Below are 23,822 nucleotides of genomic sequence, written 5' to 3' on the forward strand. Positions count from 1 at the left end.
GGCAGGACTTTATTAAGTATTCCTGATCAAGGGAATTAGAAAGATGTATTAAGAATATAAGGAATTTAGTCTCTGTTCCTCCTTTTTTCTGCTTCAAGACAATTGTCTTTGTAGATTAAATCCCAGATAAATAAAGAACCCATATTACCTGCTTGATTTTCCAATAGTTTTGTTTATGTCTTTTCTGTGGTGCCTAATATTTTCTCTCTTCACTTTGGACATAGGTATTTTAATTTGCACTTAATATGTGACAATCATTTTGAAGGACTCTCATCTACTGTTACCTGTTAAATCAAGCTGTATAAAATTACCTCTATTTGGTCATTTCAGAACTATAAACATTTGCCAGCAAAACAAAGAAAATGAGTTTTGACGAATTTTCTAAAAAGATACAACACTACCCAGTGATGCTTCATCGGGAAGAGTACAAATCCTACCTTTTCCTTGGTTGAGTACAATGTCATAATGTCAAATCAAAGTAAAAAACTTTAACAGTAGCTTCTTAAAGTAAAAACGTTAAGAGGAGCTTCAATTGTCACACTTATTTGTGCCCCAAATCTAATACCTTGTTTCTTGATAATTTCCATGCTTATGAAACCAAGGCAATAGGTACCCAGAACATGAGGGCAAGGTTCCCCAAAAAAAAATTCCTATGACACAGGATGCCTATTAAAAATCAATACTGCTGACTAACTGCAGATTTATTGGATAGAATATGATTGAAAATGCAGTCTATAAATGATTAAACAGTAGAATAGAGCAACTCAAGCAGAATGACTAAAAGGAGGTAGAAGAAAGACTTTTGAAAATATGAATGAAAGCATATTACTAAACAACTGGACATACCTATTTTCTTCAGCAATAGAACAGTAGCAAGAAGAATATGTTATCAAGAAAAAAATAAATATAAAGGTGGCTCTTAGAAGAGACTTTGCAGAAGCTGGAAATTGAAGGAACCCCTGAAACTACTGTGATGCTTTGGAAATAGCTGCCACAACTACAGACCAAAAGTACACGCTGCATCCAAATGTACAGTCAAAGGTTGATGCTAATACATCTCTGATACTCTGCCTGTTCACTATCGCCCAGCGTACCAATCTTCTTTCCTATTAGTCCCTATAACAATGGACTGGATACACTATCCCTGCAATATGAACTAACACATAGAGTCAATTTTTTCTGATCTAATTAAAAGCTCCATGTAAACCAGTGTGGATGTTTTAAATCATGCCTAGTTGTGGTACACATGCCTCTGTAATATTAACAGTGGCTGAAGGCTACGTTTAGCTATACTGCATTATTAAATCCTATGAGTGTAGCTAACGTCAGAAAATGTTTGGAAAGCACAAATATTTTAGCATGAAGATTTAACAAAAACGTGTTTTGTCATATCAGAATATCAGAGGGGAAAAACCCACTCATTTATGACAGAGCCAAAGGAAAGCTCTTTGCATTTTGCCTTGTCTATAACTTGGAAATGTATCCTATAAGTGTTCTTTGGAGAGATAAAAACCAGTTTCTATTTTCCTACTAAAACATTTTATAAAATTGTATTTACCTGGCACTGATTAGTACACTTGGTCTTCAGATACAACAAGAACATGTTTAGGTTTCTTCATTAAGAAAGTAAACAGAATATTCCAAAAAGGCTTTAGAAAATTCAGCAGAACTAATGTAATAAACATACTCTAACATGCATAATAACAATATAATTTACCTTTAATGGATATACAATTTTTATATTTACTTATTTTGCCAACTATTGACAAAATTTTGGAATTTAGCTATGATTTAATATTAGTTCTGAAACATACATATTAGTAGATAGATTCTATCATTAATACTTTTCACTAAATAAGAAGGAAAAAGGAAAATTGATGAGCTAGATGATATTTTAGAAAGCCTCTTTGCTTTTTTCACAAAGGATATTTTCAGTACACCCACTACCACCACCATAACCAAGAGCCTACTATTTGCCAGGCACTATAAACATATAATTTAATTTTATCGTCACAATATCTGTAGTGAGGTACAAATCTGGAGAAACTGGTACTCTAAATGACTTACAGCTTGGAGAAGAACAGTGGCTAGGTGTGCATCTTCTCTTAAGTTAGGATAAAATCTTCCTGACAGTGACTTTTTCTATCAGAAATATTGATAGCACAAATATTTGCAAAGATTCACTCAAATATGTGCATTAGGTCAAGAAATAACTTGCCAGTTAATTTTTAAGAAATAATCATGTAAGCCCCATGTATAAAAGGATAACAGCACAATCAGGTAATAATCTTCTCAAATTCCATACGACTAAACTTTGCTTGCATGTACCTTGGGGCTCAAGGGCAGCTGTGTACTTATGGGCTGCATCTACTCTTTTGTAGCAATCTCATTTCCTCTGTGTTTTGTTATTGTTGTTATTGTCATTATTTTGCTAAATAACTGTAAAATTTTATTGTGAGCGTTCTCTTCCCAACATTATGTTACCTACCCGAGAACACCTCATAAACATGATTTAGCAGAAAGCAAATTCAAAGAGTTGAAAGAATTGATCATAAGAGAACCAGAATCCACACCCAGCTCTTGTTCAATAATGCTTCTTTAGGTAGAGTTGTTTAAAGCTCCATATGCACCCACATTAACAATTGACATTAAGACTTGAATCTTATATGGAGGTAGGCTGGATAGTTGATTAGTTCATTGAGTGACCAATTGTTTTGTTTTGGGAGAACTATTGGGTTTCCCAGGATGTGGGACTTCCACTAAGTCCAAGGCAAATTGGGATGGTTGTTCTGCCTAAAGATGACATTTTGACATAATCTATCCTAGTATTCGGAGTGAGTAAGCAATATGACTGGCTACATGCACTTAAGAAAATAATATTTTGTATTTTATTGGATCTCCTTTGTTAGAGCCAGTAACCTATAAAAGCAAATTGTCAGTAAATGATCATGGAGCTATTCTAAGCCACAAGTTATATGTGGCTAGCTCCAAAACCATGAAGAAATTGTAAAATGCATTTCTACCAAATGAATTATTGCCTATGATAATGCAATTCTTAGTATTTCACTAGACTAGTAAAACTCTGAAAGGAACCAAGCTGTGATCTACAAATCCATAATCTAGGAACAGTTTGAAAATTAAAAATTAATTGTTTTTAGTAGTATAAAAATCCTATTACTTTATTTTAGTATATCCTTGACCCAATCTACTGAAACAAATATAAAATACATGGTCTGAGCTTTTGCAAGATTTTCTCATGAATAACTATTTTAAATTTTGAATTATAATTATAATCTAAGAGCATATTTAAAATAATAAATACTTAAAGTTAGAAAAATATAATCAATGACTATCCTAGATGTTTGCTAAAACACAGACTACTGGATATGGTCCAAAGTATTTCTATTGTGAGATGGCTTTTAGTGTTGCCTTTCATTTGACTAAGGTTGTTTATTGTATCTGGAATATGATATCTTCTGGGAGAGTTACTAGTTTTTGGGGTATATTTATGTACTAACCCATAGTTTCAAGATACATTTGAATAAAGAAATATAAAAATTTCATTGCTAGGACAACAAAATGCAGGTGTAGGGAGATCCCAGCAACATGTAAACTTCCTTTTATGACGGCAATAGAAGTTTGAAAAATCTGGATCATCTTATTGCTCTATATACTGCCTTAGTAAAACTAAAGTTGAAACCTCACAATGACCATTGCTTCTATTTAAGATGTGCTGACTTATCATCATCTATATTTTTCCTCTCTGAAGTTACATTAGTGAAAATAGGTCATATATATGCTTGATTACCTCAGGAAATGACAGAGCACTGAAATGAAGAATCTGTTGAATATCAACAACCTTGAAGTTTCTTCATTTCCTAACCACTATCAATTTCATAAAGAATATTTTGTATTTATGTTAAACATTTGTTCTCCTAATAGGTTAGATATAAATATACTTACAATATGAATCATTTCTATAGATTTTAGTGGGAAATACTAGTATCTAACATATACAGTGACAAAAGTCATCCATAAAATGATTGTGAACTTATTTCAAGATTAATCATCAATGACTGAAGCTATACACTGTAGGCAGAATAATGCTCTCCCCAAAAGATGCCCATGTGTTATTATTTTTGAAAACAAAAATGTTTTCTTCATTTTTAAGAAGGTGAAAAATAAGTTAAGAGAAGCTAACTATTAGTAACATCCTAAAAGATTTAGGAACCAAAATTTAAACCTTAGACTTTTGAATGCTAAAACGTATGCAAAAGAGCTATAGGGAACATCTTATTCTCTATATCTACAATATTCTAATAACATTTGTTGTGTTCCATTATTGGCTGTAGCAGTAAACACTGTTGTTCAGATAACCTGGATTGTTATCTATGATAAAAAATTATTAAAGCACCCATATTTCCAATATTTTAGTGCGTGAAATGTGAAAAGTCCAATGTTTTTTCTTCCATTTCACATATTAGCTTTGCCCTCACTGAAAAAGAGACTCGGGGGAAAAAAAATCCAAGAATAATGCACAAGTTCACTGACTTATCATTTATGTCCCTGCTGTAATCTTTTGACCATGCTTTTAAAAATTCATGATGTATTACAGGAGTGATATCTGTCTCTCCCTAAAATTTCATCTTACTTTCTTCCTTTAGAGTTGCATTCTTCATATTTCCTGAAAGCTAAGAATACAGGGCCATAAATGCTATCAATAGGGTCACTTCTTTGAGTTCCCAGTGAGGAATAGGCTCTTTAACACATCTGACTCATTTTCTTGCTTTGATTTAGCATATATTATAAACTTATGTCTGAAATTTTAAGGAAAAGCAATCCTAAATGCGAAGTTCACATTCAGTAATTTGGGAGTATTATAGACTGAATTGTGTCCTTCCCTCCAAATTCATATCCCGAATCCTGTCTTCCAGTGTGACTGTATTTGAAGACAGGGCTTTTACAGAGAGGTAACCAAGGGTAAATTAGGTCCTAAGGATGGGACTCTAATCAAATACGGCTAGTGTCCATATTTGGGACGCTAGAGGAAGGGACACTAGAGCTTTCTCTCTTTCCCTCCATGAAAGCACAGAGGAAACAAGAAAGCTGTCATCTTCAAGTCAAGAAGACAGCCTTCATGAGAAATCAACCCTGATGGCACTTTGATCTTAAACTTGGGGCCTCTAGACCTATGAGAATTTAAATTTCTACTGTTTCAGTCTCTCAGTCTGTGGTGCTCTGCTATGGCAGCCCAAGCTGACTAACATAGGACATCATCATATGTATACCATCTATTTTCACAAATCTAAATAGTCCTTAAAAACTGTTATTGATGGTTAACTAGCATATCTAGATTCTAAATAAATGATTCTCTTGATTATCTAGATGCTATGAAGATCATCTAAACCCAAGAGGCTAGAAAAATTCATATGACTAAGGAAAATGGCTGATGTTAGTATTAAGGTGCAGGTTACGGCAAAATTTCTACTGTTACTTCCTCTTGCACTTACATTGGCTGTCTATGACCATAGGTGTAGCATATCACAAGACAAATTGTTTTTGTGTTTTGTTTCATGCCCACAGTTATCAAAAATTCTATAACTAAAATATTTTCTTTTTCATAAGGCTTAAGTAAGTTACTTAAATTCCTCTAAACATGAAGAGAACTATCATGAATAGATAACAGTATACAAAATGTTTTTGTTTTGTTTTGTTTTGTTTTGTTTTTTGAGATGGAGTCTCGCTCTGTCGCCCAGGCTGGAGTGCAGTGGCCGGATCTCAGCTCACTGCAAGCTCCGCCTCCTGGGTTTACACCATTCTCCTGCCTCAGTCTCCCGAGTAACTGGGACTACAGGCGCCCGCCACCTGCCTGGCTAGTTTTTTTTGTATTTTTTAGTAGAGATGGGGTTTCACCGTGTTAGCCAGGATGGTCTCGATCTCCTGATCTCGTGATCTGCCTGACTCGGCCTCCCAAAGTGCTGGGATTACAGCTTGAGCCACCGCGCCCGGCCCTACAAAATGTTTTATACTGAAATTCACAACAATTGCTGGGCATTTATATTACAACTTCCCTAAGAGCTACATAAAATAATAAAAAGAGATAATAGCTGCCTAACATAGGCAGCCTAACAAAGCAGCCTAACAAAGACGTTTCTTGACCTCTATCTTCTTCCATGATAATTTATTGAGACAAAAAGAAAAACAAAAACAGAGTAGAAGAGAAAGGACAAAAAATTGAAGAATACATGAGAGAGGGAAGGAGGAGAAAGATATATATTTTCCCCCTATTTCTATAGCCAGTAATACTTTTATGGCTTGGTTCCTTGAATTAAATCCCATTTAAAGATGATATCTTAATTAGATAATGTTTATAAATGCTAAGGTAGAGCAGACTAAATCAAGGGACTTATGTAATTAGGCCAAATGAGCCACACCTATCCCTTTTTTATACACTTCATCATAACCTCTCAAGCAGGTAAAAAATATGTTTTTCAACCTAATATAGGTAATGTACTTAATTCTTATTTGCCTTTGAAATTGTGAGACATCAAGTCATTAAGTGCTTGAAATTCATTAAAATAAATAAAATTTGTTTTATCATAATTTCTATGTGTCCTAGTGTTGGAAACACACATAATATGAGAAACTTAAAATAATTTATACTCAGTTATCCTAATTATGATAATTTCAAAATACACTTATATTACCATCTAAACTTATAAATTTTAACAGGCATATTTTAATAAACTATGAGAAATATAGCTACATTAAGAATTTACCAATCAAGGATCAAGGGAGTATATATTCACGACAATTTGAATTTATGCTCCCAGGTTAAATATATACATATATATATACACACATGTTTTAAAGATAATTTACCAGTCAAGAGGTGATACCCCTTTTCATCCAAATATGAGTAGGAAAACAACCAAAACAACTTCTAGACCCTCCCAAGCACTGTGTCAATTGATCAGGGTGCATGACAATAAATAAATAAATAAGTCACTTTATCTTTTATAAAATTCTATGAACTGTCTCAATAAATTTTAAGACAGCTAGATTAGGTGTGATACATAATGACACTTCTGTGGCAGGAGACATTTTCATAGCATGCCAAACAAGAAATGGGAGCCAACAAATTAATTAACACTGTCTATGGCTGATAGACAATTATGAGTTCCATCACAATGCTATTTCATAGTAGGAAAGTTAAGAAACCACGTTATTAGTAATTCTACAGATGACATTGACTTTACCATGACACCTGGTATTCGAAGCAAAAAAAGATACTGCCTTTCGAAACAATTCTAGAAAATTAATTTCTATTCACAAAATGGAATGGGCTCATGAAAACAGTAGGATAACAAAGACTACATATTGCTATCATCCGAAGTAATTATTTAAACTTGTTTAAAGTGTATACATTGCCAGGTCATCTGCCAGAAAGTCTAATTCAGCAGGTATGGGATGCAGCCAGAAAACTTACTCCATGGTGTAACTGTTCTGCTGTAAGAACTTTTTAGAAACTTTTACTTCTATTATACATTATTTCCATCTTTACATCCTGTTTCATTTGGGCATTGTGCAAATCAGGTCCATAGACTGATTGCAATTAAAAAGTTGATGTGATTGTGGAGATGTTCCAATGGCATTTTGTCTCTACCAAAAGTACATTTATTAGCCAATTATTTGACATTAATTGCAAGAATAATTTCTAAACTAAAGTAAGACTTTTATAAACATATTGGCTTACAGAGAAGATTAACCAAACATATTACAATATTTATAATTTTCTCCTGTCAATAAGGTACACATTTTCCTTGACATTTTGCAAACCAACAGTTTAAAATACGGTAATTTTACATACATCACTTAGAGATTCAAAACAGTAAGAATCACTAGGAGCAACTGACTTTCACATTGATTATAGCAATGGCAACTTATATTCCTCTTTCACTATTAAAAGAGCAATGAAATATCTTGCATGCAATTATTTGTAGTTTACAGACCTATTTGCATGAGGATGTTCTAAGCTTAATTTACACCCTGTGTACTTTGAAAGCTACCTCAATAATTTTACCTATTTGAAATTCATAAACTCTTCCAACTATGAGCACCACCAGATGGAAAAATTTCTGAAATGAACTCAGTTTGAACGTGTAAAGTATGAGACATATGACATGTCTGATTAGAGTTACTGAAGAGTTGAACGGATACTAGCTTATATTTTTAAACTCAATTACTTACCATAATTCTAATACTTATTTTGTAGTGAACATCAATCAACATTTTTGTAAGATAATTTATAAAGGTGAATAATAGGTTTTTATGTTTGCCCAGTCTAGATACATATTAGCTGAAAAATAAAAAATGCAACATAAAGCTGAAAGGTTAAATAAAATATCTCTAGTTATAGCACTACTGTGCCCTCCATAGAACAGGTATTCAAAGACTGTTTTCTGAGCCATTTTTTTTTTTTTTTAATAATCACAGAAATAAAGTCATCCAATTACTTTAAAAGATTTCAGAAATTCTACCACTTTTCCCGGTAATCTTCCCCTTTTGGCTTTAAGGTATGAAGTCCTTATTTATTCCTAACAAAACACTCTGGCTGAGATTTAAGTTCATTTTCTCCATCTCTACAAAAACTAAGAAGAGCTGTCAGTCTCCTGTTTAGAATAACTCTTCAAACATTGGAGTCAGTCTAGTCCCCACTTCTTATGAGCTGTGGGACCTTGGAAAATGATAAAAATCACATCTACAAGATAAATATATTAAATATAATTTTATTGGTTATCTTTGTCTTTAAAGAATTTTTGTGTATGTCAATTTAGTTCATTCTCAAAACAATCCAATGAGGATGTTTCATTACTGCAGGACAGTTCATTATGTGCCAGATGATAGAAAAAGACATGACAAGAAAAATCTGTTTATGTTCCTGTAGTTATAAAAATAAACTGAGATAAAAAACACTAAAGACTTTAAAAATTAACAAGGCACTGCGAAAGTGCAAGGTGGTAACTTAAGTAATAATATATCTCAGTGTTTTTTTCTTCCTCATTCTAGAGTAATGCTTTTATTCATCCCATAGGTCATACTTCCATTTTATTTTTAATTTTCTCTCTGGATCATACATATTTCAAAAAAAAATATCAAAGAAGCTAAGAAAAACGAAACTAGGTATAAGGCACAATGCATTTCATGCCAAGAAGAATAACATTATTACAACCAGTTCTTATATGTTAACCTGTTTATTCTTGTTTCTCAATATCCAATTTCCCCTTTTTAAGTCAAATGATATTAACTTTTATAAGTCCCAAGTCCACTAAGATTTTATATTTCTATTTTTTTCTGCAACATAATTTCCATCAACTTTTTTTTTTTTTTTTTTGGAGACAGACTCTCACTCTGTCGCCCAGGCTGGAGTGCAGTGGCACTATCTCGGCTCACTGCAACCTCTGCCTCCCAGGTTCATGCCATTCTCCTGCCTCAGCTTCCTGAGTAGCTGGGACTACAGGCACCCGCCACCACGCCCAGCTAATTTTTTTGTATTTTTAGTAGAGACGGAGTTTCACCGTGTTAGCCAGGATGGTCTCGATCTCCTGACCTCGTGATCTGCCCACCTCGGCCTCCCAAAGTGCTGGGATTACAGGTGTGAGCCACCACGCCCTGCCTCCGTCAACAATTTCCTACGATTATTGATAAAGTTTAATTTTCTCTCATTGTTCTTGTACTTTAATGACTTTTCACTGATATGAAATAGAGTATTCTCTAGTTTAAGACAATTTAAATCTTAGCCAAAATCAGTGTTCCTATCATTGTTGAACCATAGGAGGGTCCCAATAACTTTGATTAATAGAAAAATTAATGTATAAATGAATGAACATTTCAAAATCTTGGCAGCTCGATGGAACATATGCTGATGAACCAATGCCATAGCTGACTTTTTAAAATATATTTTACAATAAAGTCCTAAGTTTAATCTTTTTACCAACTAAGTTGGTTGGATTTGCTGACCAGCTCTTTGTTGGAAGAACTAGTAAAGTGTGTTCCACATGCTTTATATGTATCCACTCTAATTCTTTCTACAGCTTCATGAATTTATGAGGAAATCAGGCAAAGAAGAGTTAGGTGACTTGCTCGACAAGGTGCAAAAGCTAGTAAGTGGCACAAGCAGAGTCTAGATCCAGACACAAAAAAGCCCACACTTTTAGAGATTTTTGTTAATGGGAAAAGGGTCTTTAAAAATCTTTAGTTTAATATAGTTACTTAAAAGTAAAAATTTATATTAATTGACACAAAAAGTTGGAGTTTTTCAAGACCAGTTCAAATTTTAATTTATTAAGGTGATTGTTTAAGCACAATCATACAAAATATGTTTTACTCATATACTCTCTCTTTGCTCTTTCATTCATCAATTTCTTTTTAAGATGTTTACCATTATTCTGGGGTCTATATTATTGAACAAAGGCTAACTTAAGTTTCAATCCTATTAAGGGTTTAACTTTTATTATTATTATTTTTTGAGACGGAGTTTTGCTCTTGTTGCCCAGGCTGGAGTGCAATGGCACAATCTTGGCTCACCGCAACCTCCGCCTCCCTGGTTCAAGCGATTCTCCTGCCTCAACCTCACGAGTAGCTGGGATTACAGGTGCCTACCACCATGCCCAGCTAATTTTTGTATTTTTAGTAGAGACAGGGTCTCGCCATGTTGGCCAGGCTGGTCTTGAACTCCCGACCTCGGGTAATCCACACGCCTCGGCCTCCCAAAGTGCTGGGGATTACAAGAGTGAGCCACCATGCCCAGCCATTTTCTACAAAAATACTGTTTTAAAAACATCTATCTGAAATTACCTATTAGTTTTCTTGACTTGACACAAAGTAAAAGAAAGATTATTTTACTTAACTCTGAAAGCACAAAACTCATTTAGCAACTTCAATCATGAATTTTTATATGAAGCATCTAGTATTTCTCAAGAATATTTTTGAACAGGATATACGCTCATTAGTGACATTTTAGAATGCAATACTTTAAAGAGCTATATATTGCATATTATACATGTAAACATATTACATGGAGTATATTACAATGACATTTTACTGTGTCCATGTATGAAGCTTTTCAGATATCCCAGGATTTTCTGGGAATAAAGGTGCTTATTCCTACATACACCATAGAAATAATTTGGTCTTTAACAAGTTAAAGAGAGTTTTTAAACATTAGTTGTAGATAAGATACATGTAACATATGGAGATAATTCCATACCTGTTTTATTGGACAGTCTAAATGACACCATCTTATCAGGAATATTACATACGTTCCTCACTGAAGCAATACAGCTATAATTAGCATAGTCCTGAGGTCGAAGATTCTTTAGTTTTAAGATCTTTGTTTCACCCTGAAAATGTTAAAAAAAAAAAAAAAAAAAAAGCATTAGAAAAAGCCAAAGCCAACACAACCAGAATGAATGAAACATCACATTACATTGTATTAAATCATATTATTATGAGAATATGACAGGCTGTCTTTTTTTAAGGGAAATGCCCTAACTTTAAAATAAGTTATAAATGAACTAACTTTAAAATAACACTGCATTTTAAAATAATACTGTAATATTAAGTATGCCTGGAGATAAAAACTAACAGACTACAATAAAAATTCATAACATTTTCTTTGCAAACTAGTTTCCTCAGGGGAAAAGTCTATTTCTGGTGGTAGTTATGCAAATTATTATACAAGGATCAGAACAGTGTACTTAATAATGGAGTGTATTCAACAAACACTGCAATCTATTCAGACATTGACGTGAGAAGACAAAAGAAAAGAATCTGAAGAAGAGCCAATAAATGAAACACAGTTGTTAGAACAAAGTTAATTAAGTAAATCTAATGATAGATAATTAAATTTATAAACATAAATATTTTGCATATGGAGCAATGACAGGTGACAGATCTAAAACTGAAAGAAAGAAGCATTCATGAGTATTTCTATATTATTATTGTTCTTGTTATTTCATGTTCAAGAGTTTAAGGGCTAACCCTCCAGGTAAATCTGCACAACTGTAGATAGATGCAAATCAAGCTAGTGGCCAGAAGTATCTAACAAACTCTTGAAGAGCCAAGCAAAACTTTGTAAAAACATTGGATTGAAATTGCTGAAGGGAAAAAAAGAACATACAACAAAATTTAGTCTCCTGCCCAATTCAAATTAGGTCCCTTGGACTTTCTTTGCCTTCTAAAGTTATTAATGCATTATCTCAAAAGAGTTATTCTTGTAAATAACTTACTTATTTTGATGGCAAAACAGTCTCCCAATGATTTTATAGTATTAGGGATACTATAAAAATTCAAAATGTTATTTTTTTTCCAGATAATGTGTGTATGGAACAATGTGTTTCATCACTTTACCTGGGTAACATGTGTCGAGTTCTAAAACTTGTAATACTTTCATATGTTACTGAGGAGGACTGGAATACTTAGTGACTTACTACCTAAAAACACTGCTGTTCATTTGCAAGAAAGCTTACCCAGACATAGGCACACAGTTTTGCAAATGTGTCAAATGAATCTCTATTCTAGTGTGCATGGAATTGTGGTCATAAGTATTTTCATTCACTGTCCAAATTCAGTCTTAAATCAGTCACTCCTTTAGCATTTCCCTCAGTGGTATAAAAAAAAAAATTACCTTTCAATTTTTGTTTAGAGGAAACACTGAATTTTTAACATACAAAAAAAATAAATGTATCCCGTACAAATATACACAGAAATCTATGCGTTTCTAGAGTTTATATATAAAACTATTATCTTGCATTACAGAATTCCCATACATGATATAAAATGCCTAGAAAATGTGCTTAGCTAGAAAGAATAGTTGAAAGAAAATGATATGCTAGAATTAGTCAACTCAGATAATTTTGGAATAAAGTGATACATCTTACCTCTCCTACCTTTGTCACACTTATTGCTCAAATTTCTTTGCTTTTATTTCTCCTCTCTATATGACTAGTGTTATTCCTTGGAATTCTACTTGTTCCATAGTTAACCTCACTTTATAACATTTCATTAGGTGGCATTATCCTTGCTGATGAATTTCTACTACAAGCTCTATTTCTTGCCCCACTCCAAAGTCTGAGCCCCCATTCCAGAATTCTCCCTGAAGTTTCAGATACACATAACAAATGTTTGTCAATATGTCCATTCTGATGCTTCAGACACATCTAAACTCAACATATCCTAAATTGAACTTCAAATCTGTTCCTTTAAACCTACTCCTATTTCTGTAATAATTGTAATTTACACCTCAGCAGTTTAGACCTTATCAGTTATAAGTACATTACCTTTCTTTGGAATATCCACTGCATCTTATACTATGACATATATTTGTAACTCACTATTTAGTGTTTGGTTATGAATTATCATTTGATGTGTTGAGTTGTGTTCTTTAACTGAATCATAAGCCCCCTAGGGGCAGAGGTATCCTGTATGTCCCACAACAGCTAAAAGAAAGTATTTCCTATCCATAGCTTAATAAATATTTGGATTAACAAGACATACTTAAATTTTGGTCTTTCTGACAGGAAGACCATTTGACCCAGCCATACTATTATTACTAGGTATATACCCAAAGGAATATAAATCATTCTATCACACAGATACATGCACATATATGTTTATTGCAACACTATTCACAATAGCAAAGACGTGGAATCAACCTAAATGTCCATCATGTTAGACACTGGATAAAGAAAATGTGGTACACATACACCATGGAATACTATGCAGCCACAAAAACACAAAAATGAAATCATGTCCTCTGCAGGAACATGGATGGAGCTGGAGAATATTATCCTTAGCAAACTAATGCAGTTAAAGAAAACCAAATACCACACGTTCTCACTTATAAGTGGGAGCTAAATGATGAGAACACACAGACACATAAAGGGGAAATCACACACACTGGGGCCTATTGGAGGGTAGACGCTAGAAGCAGGGAGAGGATCAGGAAAAATAACTAATGGATACTAGGCTTAATCCCTGGGTGATGAAATAACCTGGACAACAAACCCCTATGAACACATTTACCTCCTAAGTAGCTGGGATTACAGGCGTGTGCCATCATGTCCGGCTAATTTTTGTATTTTTAGTAGAGACGGGGTTTCACCATGTTGGCCAGACTGGTCTTGAACTCCTGACCTCAAGGGACCCATCTGCCTAGGCCTCCCAAAGTGCTGGGATTACAGGCATGAGCCTGTGTATCTGGCCCACAGTGATTTTATAATAATAAAAGATACAAAACATAAAATATAGCTATACAAATTAGACATCTTCATTCTTCCTCATTAAACAACTCTGCCCTTAGCTTATGTCTGCTGTACTTCTTATATTATCTTCATTACTTTATAATTTTTTGCCCCTTTTACAAATATTGTTATACTAATAATCAGCTGGAAACTGTCTGATTTTTTCACTGTAATGTTTCTATATTTAAATATTTTTACTTGAACTACTAAAACCTGTACATGGCCAAACTGTCTCCATGTTCCTTGTAAAACATAAAAATCATATCAAGGAAACTCAATGATTTTAAATGTTATCTTGCCATGGCATGTCCTATCTCATACTTTAAGAAATAGTCAGTTGTTTACTTTAAATTAACTAAAAACAAGGAGGGGCTGAACTCCTCTAATGTTCTGTTTCTTGATCTTCAAGCTACTACAAGGGGTGTGGTCTCTCTAAAAACTCATCAAGCTGTACACTTATGTTTCATGTGCTTTTCTACACATACATTTCAATAAAAGTTTATGTAAAATTAACTATAGCCTTATTTCAACAAACAGACAATCATTTAGTACATACTCTGTGCCAATTACCTTTTGAACGCTGGGAACACAGCGGAAAGAACATGGAGCATATGTGTGAAACAATAAATGTCTACACAAATACAGAGGATAATTTAAAAGAGTATTAAATACTACCAAATAAATCAAACAAGAGAATAGATAGAGAGAAATGAAGATGTAGTAAGCTACTTTAGATGGAACAGACTGGAAAGCAGCTCTCATTAGGTCTTACTTGAGTTGAAAGTTCAAGGGCTAGAAATACACTGGAGAGATGAGTGATACAGAATGACACTGGGACCCACAACCTTGGAGACCCTGACACAGCAGTAACGTTGGCATGTTGGAGAGCTAGAAAGAAAATTAATGTGACTGGAGTGCAGCACAATAAAGAACATAAAATGAGGTAAGATTTCAAAGCTTGGAAAAGGTCATATTAGATGGGCTATGATCGCAGATTTGTATTTATTCTAAAGTTACTTATTCTGTGTTTAATGCTACTAGTCTCTTCCTTCTAATTTTTTTCACCAAGGATTGCTTTCTCCTCTTGGAAAATACTTTAAACTTGATTTCCACCATCCCTAATTCTCCATTTCACCAAGCAACTCTACTCTCCAGTCCTTTTGAAAATTATCTGACAGCCATTATTTCAAGAAAGAGTTTTCTTTTTCTTTCTTTCTTTCTTTCTTTCTTTTTTTTTTTTTTTTTTTTTTTTTTTTTTTTTTTTTTTTGAGACATAGTTTAGCTCTGTCACCCAGGCTGGAGTGCAGTGGTGCGACCTCGGCTTGCTGAAACTCCGCCTCCAGGTTCAAGCAATTCTCAAGCTTCAGCATCACAAGTAGCTGGGATTATAGGCGCGTGACATCACACTGGGCTAATTTTTATATTTTTAGTAGAGATGGGGTTTCACCATATTGAACAGGCTGGTCTGGAACTCCTGGCCTCAAGTGATCTGCCTGCCTTGGCCTCCCAAAGTGCTGGGATTACAGGCATAAGCCGCTGCACCAGCCTCAATATGAAGAGATTCCAACCTAAAAGTTCTTACTTCTGATCCATCCTCTAAAAGTGTATTCTTCCTATATGTATTCTCCTTTACTTTTTGAGTTAATGCTTTTTGTCTATTTATATCAATCACATTTGAGTATATATTTATATAAGTTTTTATTGTTTATATTATGTCTATGTATTGATCCTGCCTTTCCATTTAATGAGATCACTTCAAATTCCCTTCCCTACCATTTGGGCAGTGTTTTGCATGTTGTCAACTCAGAAAAGATTGCTGACTAGAAAGGAATAGAGCCAGCTCATCATATTGCACATAGTAAGTTTTTAGTAAGTTTCCTGAACCATGTTGGCTCTAATGGTAGTAATGGAAATTTTAAAAATCTTTACATTAGGGTAGCCTGCAAGACAGATTTATGAAGCTGCATTTCGGGCCATCCATAGGAGAGCTGAACAGTCAATTATGGAAAAGAGAATGTAAAAGAAAGATAAGCCCCAAGGAAATATATATAATAATCAAGTACAGAGAACCAATATCAATGCAGCTCTGGCCATTAAAATGCAGAGGTGGCTTTTGTAAAGGATGCATTCTTAAAATATTTTGTATACCTGAATTTTTGTGATCAGGGACACTGCTAGTATTTATGTTATCTAAAGGTAAAAAATATGAATTTGGTGGTAATATTGAGATTACAAAAGAGAATTTGTGCTACTGTTTGAGATAATTTCTATTCTTTAAAGACCTACAAGTGTAGCCCTATAAATACAATGGTATGCATATGTATATCCTAGTTAATTCTTATTCAGAACACAGCAGCAAAATGGACACATGAGAAGGTGCTGTAGTTTAGATGTTTGTCCTTAATCCTCATGTTGAAATTTAATCCCAATGTTGGAGGTAGGGCCTAATGAAAGATATCTGGGTCATGGGGGTAGATGCCTCATGAATAGATTAATGTCCTGAGGGGGGCTGTGAATGAGTTCTAACTCTATTAGTTTCCTTGAGAGCTGGTTGTTAAAAAGAAATCTGGAACAGCCCCCTCTCTCTCTTGCTTCCTCTCTCATCATGTGATCTCTGCACATACCAGCTCCCCTTTGCCTTTTGCCATGAGTGAAAGCAGCATGAAGCCCTCACCAGATGCAGATGCCATATCATGCTTCCTGTACAGTCCGCAAAACTGAGAACCAAACAAATCTCTTTTCTTTATATATTACCTAATCTCAGGTGTTCCTTTATGGCAACACAAAACGGACTGAAAAGAATAGACAAAAAAAGAAAGAAAAGCCTCTAGATGCATGATTTCCCAGTGGTTCAGCTATCATGGGATTGGAGAGTTGTTCTGGGTGAGCTAAAATGATTACTTCTTGCAGTCAGAAAACAAGATACTAAGATATGTGAAACTAGAGGACCCAGGTAACATGGTCTCTAAGTTAATATATAAGATTAATGTATATACCATGTCAATGGGTAGAGTGGGTAATTCAGATGAAGTCTGTTAATGGAATATTTTTTTAAATAACAGAATGATGGAAAACTTTGAGGCTTACCTTCTTAATTCATGACAGTCAGGATATAATAAAAATATTTTAAAACAACACGGCAGAATGTGTAAGAAAGCAGAGAATATATGCACACACAGATTAATGTTATCAAATGGCATATATGGGTACATGTGGTAATGAGTATCATTTAGACTTTATTATTTATAACTACTTTATCACATAACATTAATTTCATTTGGTTGATCATTTGCGTTTGATATTTTGGGTGTTGGGAGGCTTTTTGTATGTGAATTTTCATGATTTGTAAAAAGGAATTTTGAGTTGATTATTGTCTAATTGTATAATTAGTCTAATTAGACTAATTACAACAAATTATGTAATTGATGTAAATATGTTCAGTCTTGTAATTAGATGGTGTAATTACAATACACAAGATGATGTCATGAACATCTTTACAAAAGTTCTAGACAAATGGAAAGCGAATTTTCAATTTGTAAGATTTAAGTAATTATTTAACATTTCTTAAACAATTACAAAATTATCTGCAATATATATATTTAACTTTTGACATTATTTTTTAACAAAAGAAATAAAAGGAAGACATACAATGTATATTAGTTAGTGGCCCTTACCAATGCTGACATTGCTGTAGTGAAGGAATACACACAGCCTCAAGCGGTATTTCCATATTACTTATAAAATAAAGCAGAACTTAAAAAAATTTATATTCATTCATTTTGATACTTAGATATCAGTAAAAACTAAAGCCTGTCAAATTAGATTCATTTTATGAAGCTCTAATGACTAATTTATTACAAACTTATAAATAGAAAATTATATATGCTAGCCTATGTCTTTTAGTAGTGAGTGGAAGTACAAAAAATATAATTATTCCTCCTAGAAATATTGCATTATGTGCTTATGAATTCATATCAGCTTTAGGAACACAGACCAATTTTTTTCTGGAAACATTGTCTATAAAAAGGTATAAACAAAATTTTTGTCACTCAACAGAATTTAGGAATAAATATTCAATTCAAATTACTATAGTTATTAACATATTAGTAATCAGCATACAAAATAGATTATCTCATTATCTTAGAAATTCTATTTTATTAAAAACAAGACGTTAGTAAATAACATTATTATTGAAAACATATCTTGAAAAGAAGTTTCATTTTCTAACATTAAAACTTCAGCAGACATATTATCTATTATCTGAACCCTTCCACCATATATTCCCAATATGCCTTCCCAGCTTCACAGTTCCCTGTCATCCACACATACTAATTATTGTTCCAACTAACCAGAGACATGGATACTCTTTGGAGACATTGTCTTTCTTCTGCATTTCTTGCAGGTGCTAATGTCTCCACCTTGAATGCTCCCTCCATGGCAGTGTTGTGTACCTCTATTTTGACAATGATTTTTATTTTATATCATAATTATTGATCACCTTAAGTTTTCCTTTATATATCAACAAACATCAGAGGAGGAGCCTTGCCTAGTACCTCTGTATTTCTGGCAAAGGTATGCCCATATCTTGAATATAGTAGATCTTAGTTATTTTAACTGAATCTTATTTACGTCATGAAGCCACAAAGGCCAATGGCTATCAACCTAAGGAGATAAATTTAAAAATTAAAATATTATTGAAGTGCCCCAATATGAACAATGCTAACACAAAAATTTTTTTCATTATAAAGTACACATGACAGTATGGGAAACAGTAGTTCAAGAAATCAATAACATCTAAGAAGTATATATGTATATGTTTGTGTAAAGTTATATATACATATATACACACACACATATGTTTTGTCTTTCCCTACATATATATATGTATACATATATATATATATAGAGAGAGAGAGACATAAAAACATTAGCACAATAAGCAAAAGATAAAGTAAATAGAGAAAGAGTAACCCAATATGGAGGTATAAAAAAGGAAGGAATGAGACGTCGTATCAGCTTTTCAGAGACAGCTTCCCTGAGATGATGAGTCTTCAGTGTTAAGAAGGACTCTGCCATATTATCTAACTAAAGAATACCTAGAAATAAATTTAACCAAGGAGGGGAAAGATTGATACAATGCAAACCATCAAACATTGATGAGAAAAACTGAAGAAGATACAATTAAATTGGACGATATCACAGGTTAACGGATTGGAATAATTAACATTGTTAAAATGTCTGTACTATCCAAAGTGATCCACAGATTCAATCCAATCCTGTTAAAATACCAATGAAATTCTTCACAGATATAAGAAAACACAATCCAAAATGTGTATGAAACCACAAAAAATCCCAAACAGCCAAAGCAATTTTGAGCAAAAACAACAAAGTTGGCATCATACTATCTGACTTCAAAATATTCTACAATACTATAGTATCCAAAACAGCATAGTACTGACATAAAAATAGACATATAGGCCAATGGAATGGAATAGACAGCACATAACCAAATCAACACACTTACAGCCAATGAATTTTCAACAAAAGTGCCAAAATCTCACATTAGGGAAAAGACAATGTGTCTTCAGTAGATAGTGCTGGGAAGCTTGAATATTCACATGCAGAAAGGTAAAGCTACACTTCTATTTCTCCTCATATACAAACAACAACTCAAAATGAATTCAACCCTTAAATGTAAGACCTGAGATAACACAACTACTAGAAGAAAACATAGGGGAAATGCTTCATGACATTGGTCTAGGGACAGGCAACTGAAATAGAAATAGAAAAATAGAATTATATTGAACTAAAAAGCTTGGGCATATGAATGGAAACAATCAACACAGTGAAGAAACAACTTACAGAATGGGAGAAAATATTTGCAGACTATGCATTCAAATTGATAAGAGGTTAATATCTAGAAAATACACAGAACTTAATAGCAAAAAAAAAATCTTATTTTAAAATGGGCAAAAGATGTAAATAGACATTACTCAAAAGAATATATACAAATGACCAACAGTTATGTGAAAAAATGCTCAAAATCACTAATTACTAAGGACATGCAAAACAAAACCACAGTGAGCTATCACCCCCCTCCCATTCGAATGGCTATTATCAAAAAGACAAAAAATAACAAATTCTGGTGTGGATGCAGAGAAAGAAGAACACTTATACACTGTTGGCGGGAATGCAAATTAGTACAGCCATTATGGAAAACAGTATAAGGGTTCCTCAAAAAATTAAAAATAGAGCTATAATATGATCCAGCAATCCTACTGTTGGATAAATCCAAAAGAAATTAAAACAGTATGTTGAGGAGATACTTGAACTTCCATATTTATTACAGGACAATTCACAATAGACAAAATAGGTAATAAACCTAAGTGTTCATCCACAGATGAATGGATAAAGAAAATGTGGAATATGTACATAATGGAATACTATTCAGCTATGAAATAATGAATGCAGCTATAAAATAATGAATGTTTATTTTACCTAATATAATGTCCTCCAGATCCATCCACATTGCTGCAAATGATGGGTCTGTACCAGAGCCAGCAACATGGATGGATCTGAAGGACATTATGTTAAGTAAAATAATCAAGGTACAGAAAGACAAATACTATATTATCTACTCATGTGTGGAATCTAAAGAAGTTGACCTCATAGAATTAGAGAGCACTATAATCGTTAGCAGTGGCTAGAGAAAGGGAGGTAGAAGGGAGAATAGAAAGAGATCGGTCAATAGGTGCAAAATTATACTTTGGAGGAACAGATTCTAGTGTTCCATTGCAGAATAAGTTAACCATTTAACAATATTGTACTGTATATTTCAATACAGCTAGAAGAGAATATTTTGATCATTATCATCATGAAGAAATGATAAATGTATCAGGTAATGGATATGCTAAATACGCTGATTTGATTATGATACAATGTGTAGACATGTATCAAAACATCACACCATACCAGATACATATGGACAGTTATTTGTATCAAGTTTTTAAAAGTTTGACTGTGCTTGTTTAGTAAATTTAAAATAACTCCTTAAATATTTTGATAGTATGAAAGATTTTCCAAAATCTGGCCAAGGCCCATGTGTTCACTTCCAAGTGATTGGACCCATTTGCAGGTTAGAAATAGCCATATAGCTAGGCACGGTGGCTCACACCTGTCATCCTGGCACATTGCAAGGCCAAGGCAGGGGGATTGCTTGAGGTCAGGAGTTTGAGATCAGCCTAGCCAACATGGTAAACCCCATTTCTACTAAAAATACAAAAATTAGCCTAGTGTGGTGGTGGACACCTTTAATCCCAGCTACTCAGGAGGCTGAGGCATGAGAAACGCTTAAACCCGGAGGCAGAGATTGCAGCAAGCAGAGATCATGTCACCGCACTCCAGCCCAGGTGACAGAGCGAGGCTCCATCTCAAAAACAAACAAACAAAAAGAAATAACCATATAGTGAAAAGATATTTAGAATTACCTCATTTTCTATAAATGTTATCATGTTTGAAAAGATTCTAGAGGAAAACATGTTTTCTAAATCTTAATAGTGTGCATATTTTAAAAATAAATTGACAATAGAAAAATAAAATATGTAATAGATGATCATTTATCTGGATAATATTTTAAATTAAAAAATCATTTTAGTAACAATTGAAGAATGAATTAAAGCACCGCAGAATGTATGGGGGAAAATTCAGTCCTACCTGTTGGCAGGGAACACTTAGTGTCACAGTGGCCTAAATCAAGAGACAATCAGATTAGAACAGGCCTCAGTACTATGTTATGGTGAACTGACTAGCAATGCATGTGCGATGCTGATTTTCAGAGATTTATATTTTGGCAAGTTAAAACTGTTCTATACCTTTTAAAAAATAAAGAATACGGCTGGGCGCGGTGGCTCAAGCCTGTAATCCCAGCACTTTGGGAGGCCGAGACGGGCGGATCACGAGGTCAGGAGATCGAGACCATCCTGGCTAACCCGGTGAAACCCCGTCTTTACCAAAAAAAATACAAAAAACTAGCCGGGCGAGGTGGCGGGCGCCTGTAGTCCCAGCTACTCGGGAGGCTGAGGCAGGAGAATGGCGTAAACCTGGGAGGCGGAGCTTGCAGTGAGCTGAGATCCAGCCACCGCACTCCAGTCTGGGCGACAGAGCGAGACTCCGTCTCAAAAAAATAAATAAATAAATAAATAAATAAATAAATAAATAAATAAATAAAGAATACATATTTTTATTTATAATCTATTTGCAAAACAGGAATATATATGACGTGTGCAGATGTTATATAATCACTGCATTATTCCACAGTTAATATCTAAATATTGGCAATTATATTAATCTGAAAGAGGTCAGGCCTTAGTTTTCCATATAAGGAAATATATTCAATGGTGAAAAATAGGATGCTGGGATATTTACAAAGTCAAAATAACCTTATGTTATTAGAGTTTAGATATGAAAGCTGTATTAATCTTTAAAACTGTGGAGTAAAATATTTATAATAATTAAAGATTAATTACACATTTTCCTAGTTCGGGATATACAGATATCTCAAATGTATGTACAATGTGTCAAATTCCTGCCTATCTTGTGATCTATATAATTTATTTTCTTTTTTTCTTTTTTTTTTGACAGACTCTCACACTCTGTTGCCAGGCTGGAGCACAGTGGTGCGAGATCTCGGCTCACTGCAACCTCTGCCTCCCGGGTTCAGGCAATTTTCCTGCCTCAGCCTCCTGAGTAGCTGGGACTATAGGCACATGCCACCATGCCCAGCTAATTTTTGTATTTTTAGTAGAGATGGGGTTTCACCATGTTGCCCAGGATTATCTCGATCTCTTGACTTCGTCTCAGCCTCAGCCTCCCAAAGCACTGAGATTACAGGCATAAGCCACCACGCCCAGCCAATTTATATAATTTTAAAAATTATTTTTCATTGTCACAATACTTTTCAACATTTGTCCACATTTTTTTTATTTAAAACTTTTTCCTTGTTAATTTAGGTTTGTGCTTCTTTCTAGTCATCAAAAGACCTTTATAATAACAGCACGCAAATATTCCCACAGATTTCAGTATCTTCCTGAAGACTTATTAATTCCTTACTCTTTGTGTATTACACAACAATATTTCATATTACATTCACTCTATGTAAAATTAATTCAACTTTTATTAAATACATTTTTAATGACTCATTAAATATTTTCATTTTGGCATAATTAAAGCTCTATGTCTAAACCAAGTCAAAAACGAACATGACTAAAGGAAATTAAAGAAATATCTCTCCTAAAACTAAAGCCAAATAAATTTCAAATAGGTTTCTTCATATCTTTAATAGTTATTCACCATTTGCAAATGGTGAAATCAAAATCTCTCCTTTTGAGAAATACTTTCCACAAAACCCAAATCAGCCAGCAAAATGTATAACTATGTATGTTATAGTGAAACATAGGAAAACTTATATATTAAAAAAAATGTTAGGACATATTAAGTTAAAAAATGTTTTCAAGAGTTAAC

At 33.7% G+C, this 23,822-nt stretch overlaps 1 protein-coding gene across 1 annotated transcript in view; it reads right to left on the reverse strand.

Annotated features, from left to right (window-relative positions):
- Positions 1-23,822, reverse strand: part of MDGA2 (MAM domain containing glycosylphosphatidylinositol anchor 2) — an 852,475-nt gene that overhangs the window by 290,018 nt on the left and 538,635 nt on the right. The window contains exon 5 of the mRNA XM_007986604.3: positions 11,270-11,402. Within this exon, the coding sequence (XP_007984795.2) occupies positions 11,270-11,402 (133 nt within the window). The remainder of the gene's footprint in view (positions 1-11,269; positions 11,403-23,822) is intronic.

Source organism: Chlorocebus sabaeus, chromosome 24 (assembly GCF_047675955.1).
Source record: "Chlorocebus sabaeus isolate Y175 chromosome 24, mChlSab1.0.hap1, whole genome shotgun sequence".
NCBI lineage: Eukaryota > Metazoa > Chordata > Mammalia > Primates > Cercopithecidae > Chlorocebus > Chlorocebus sabaeus.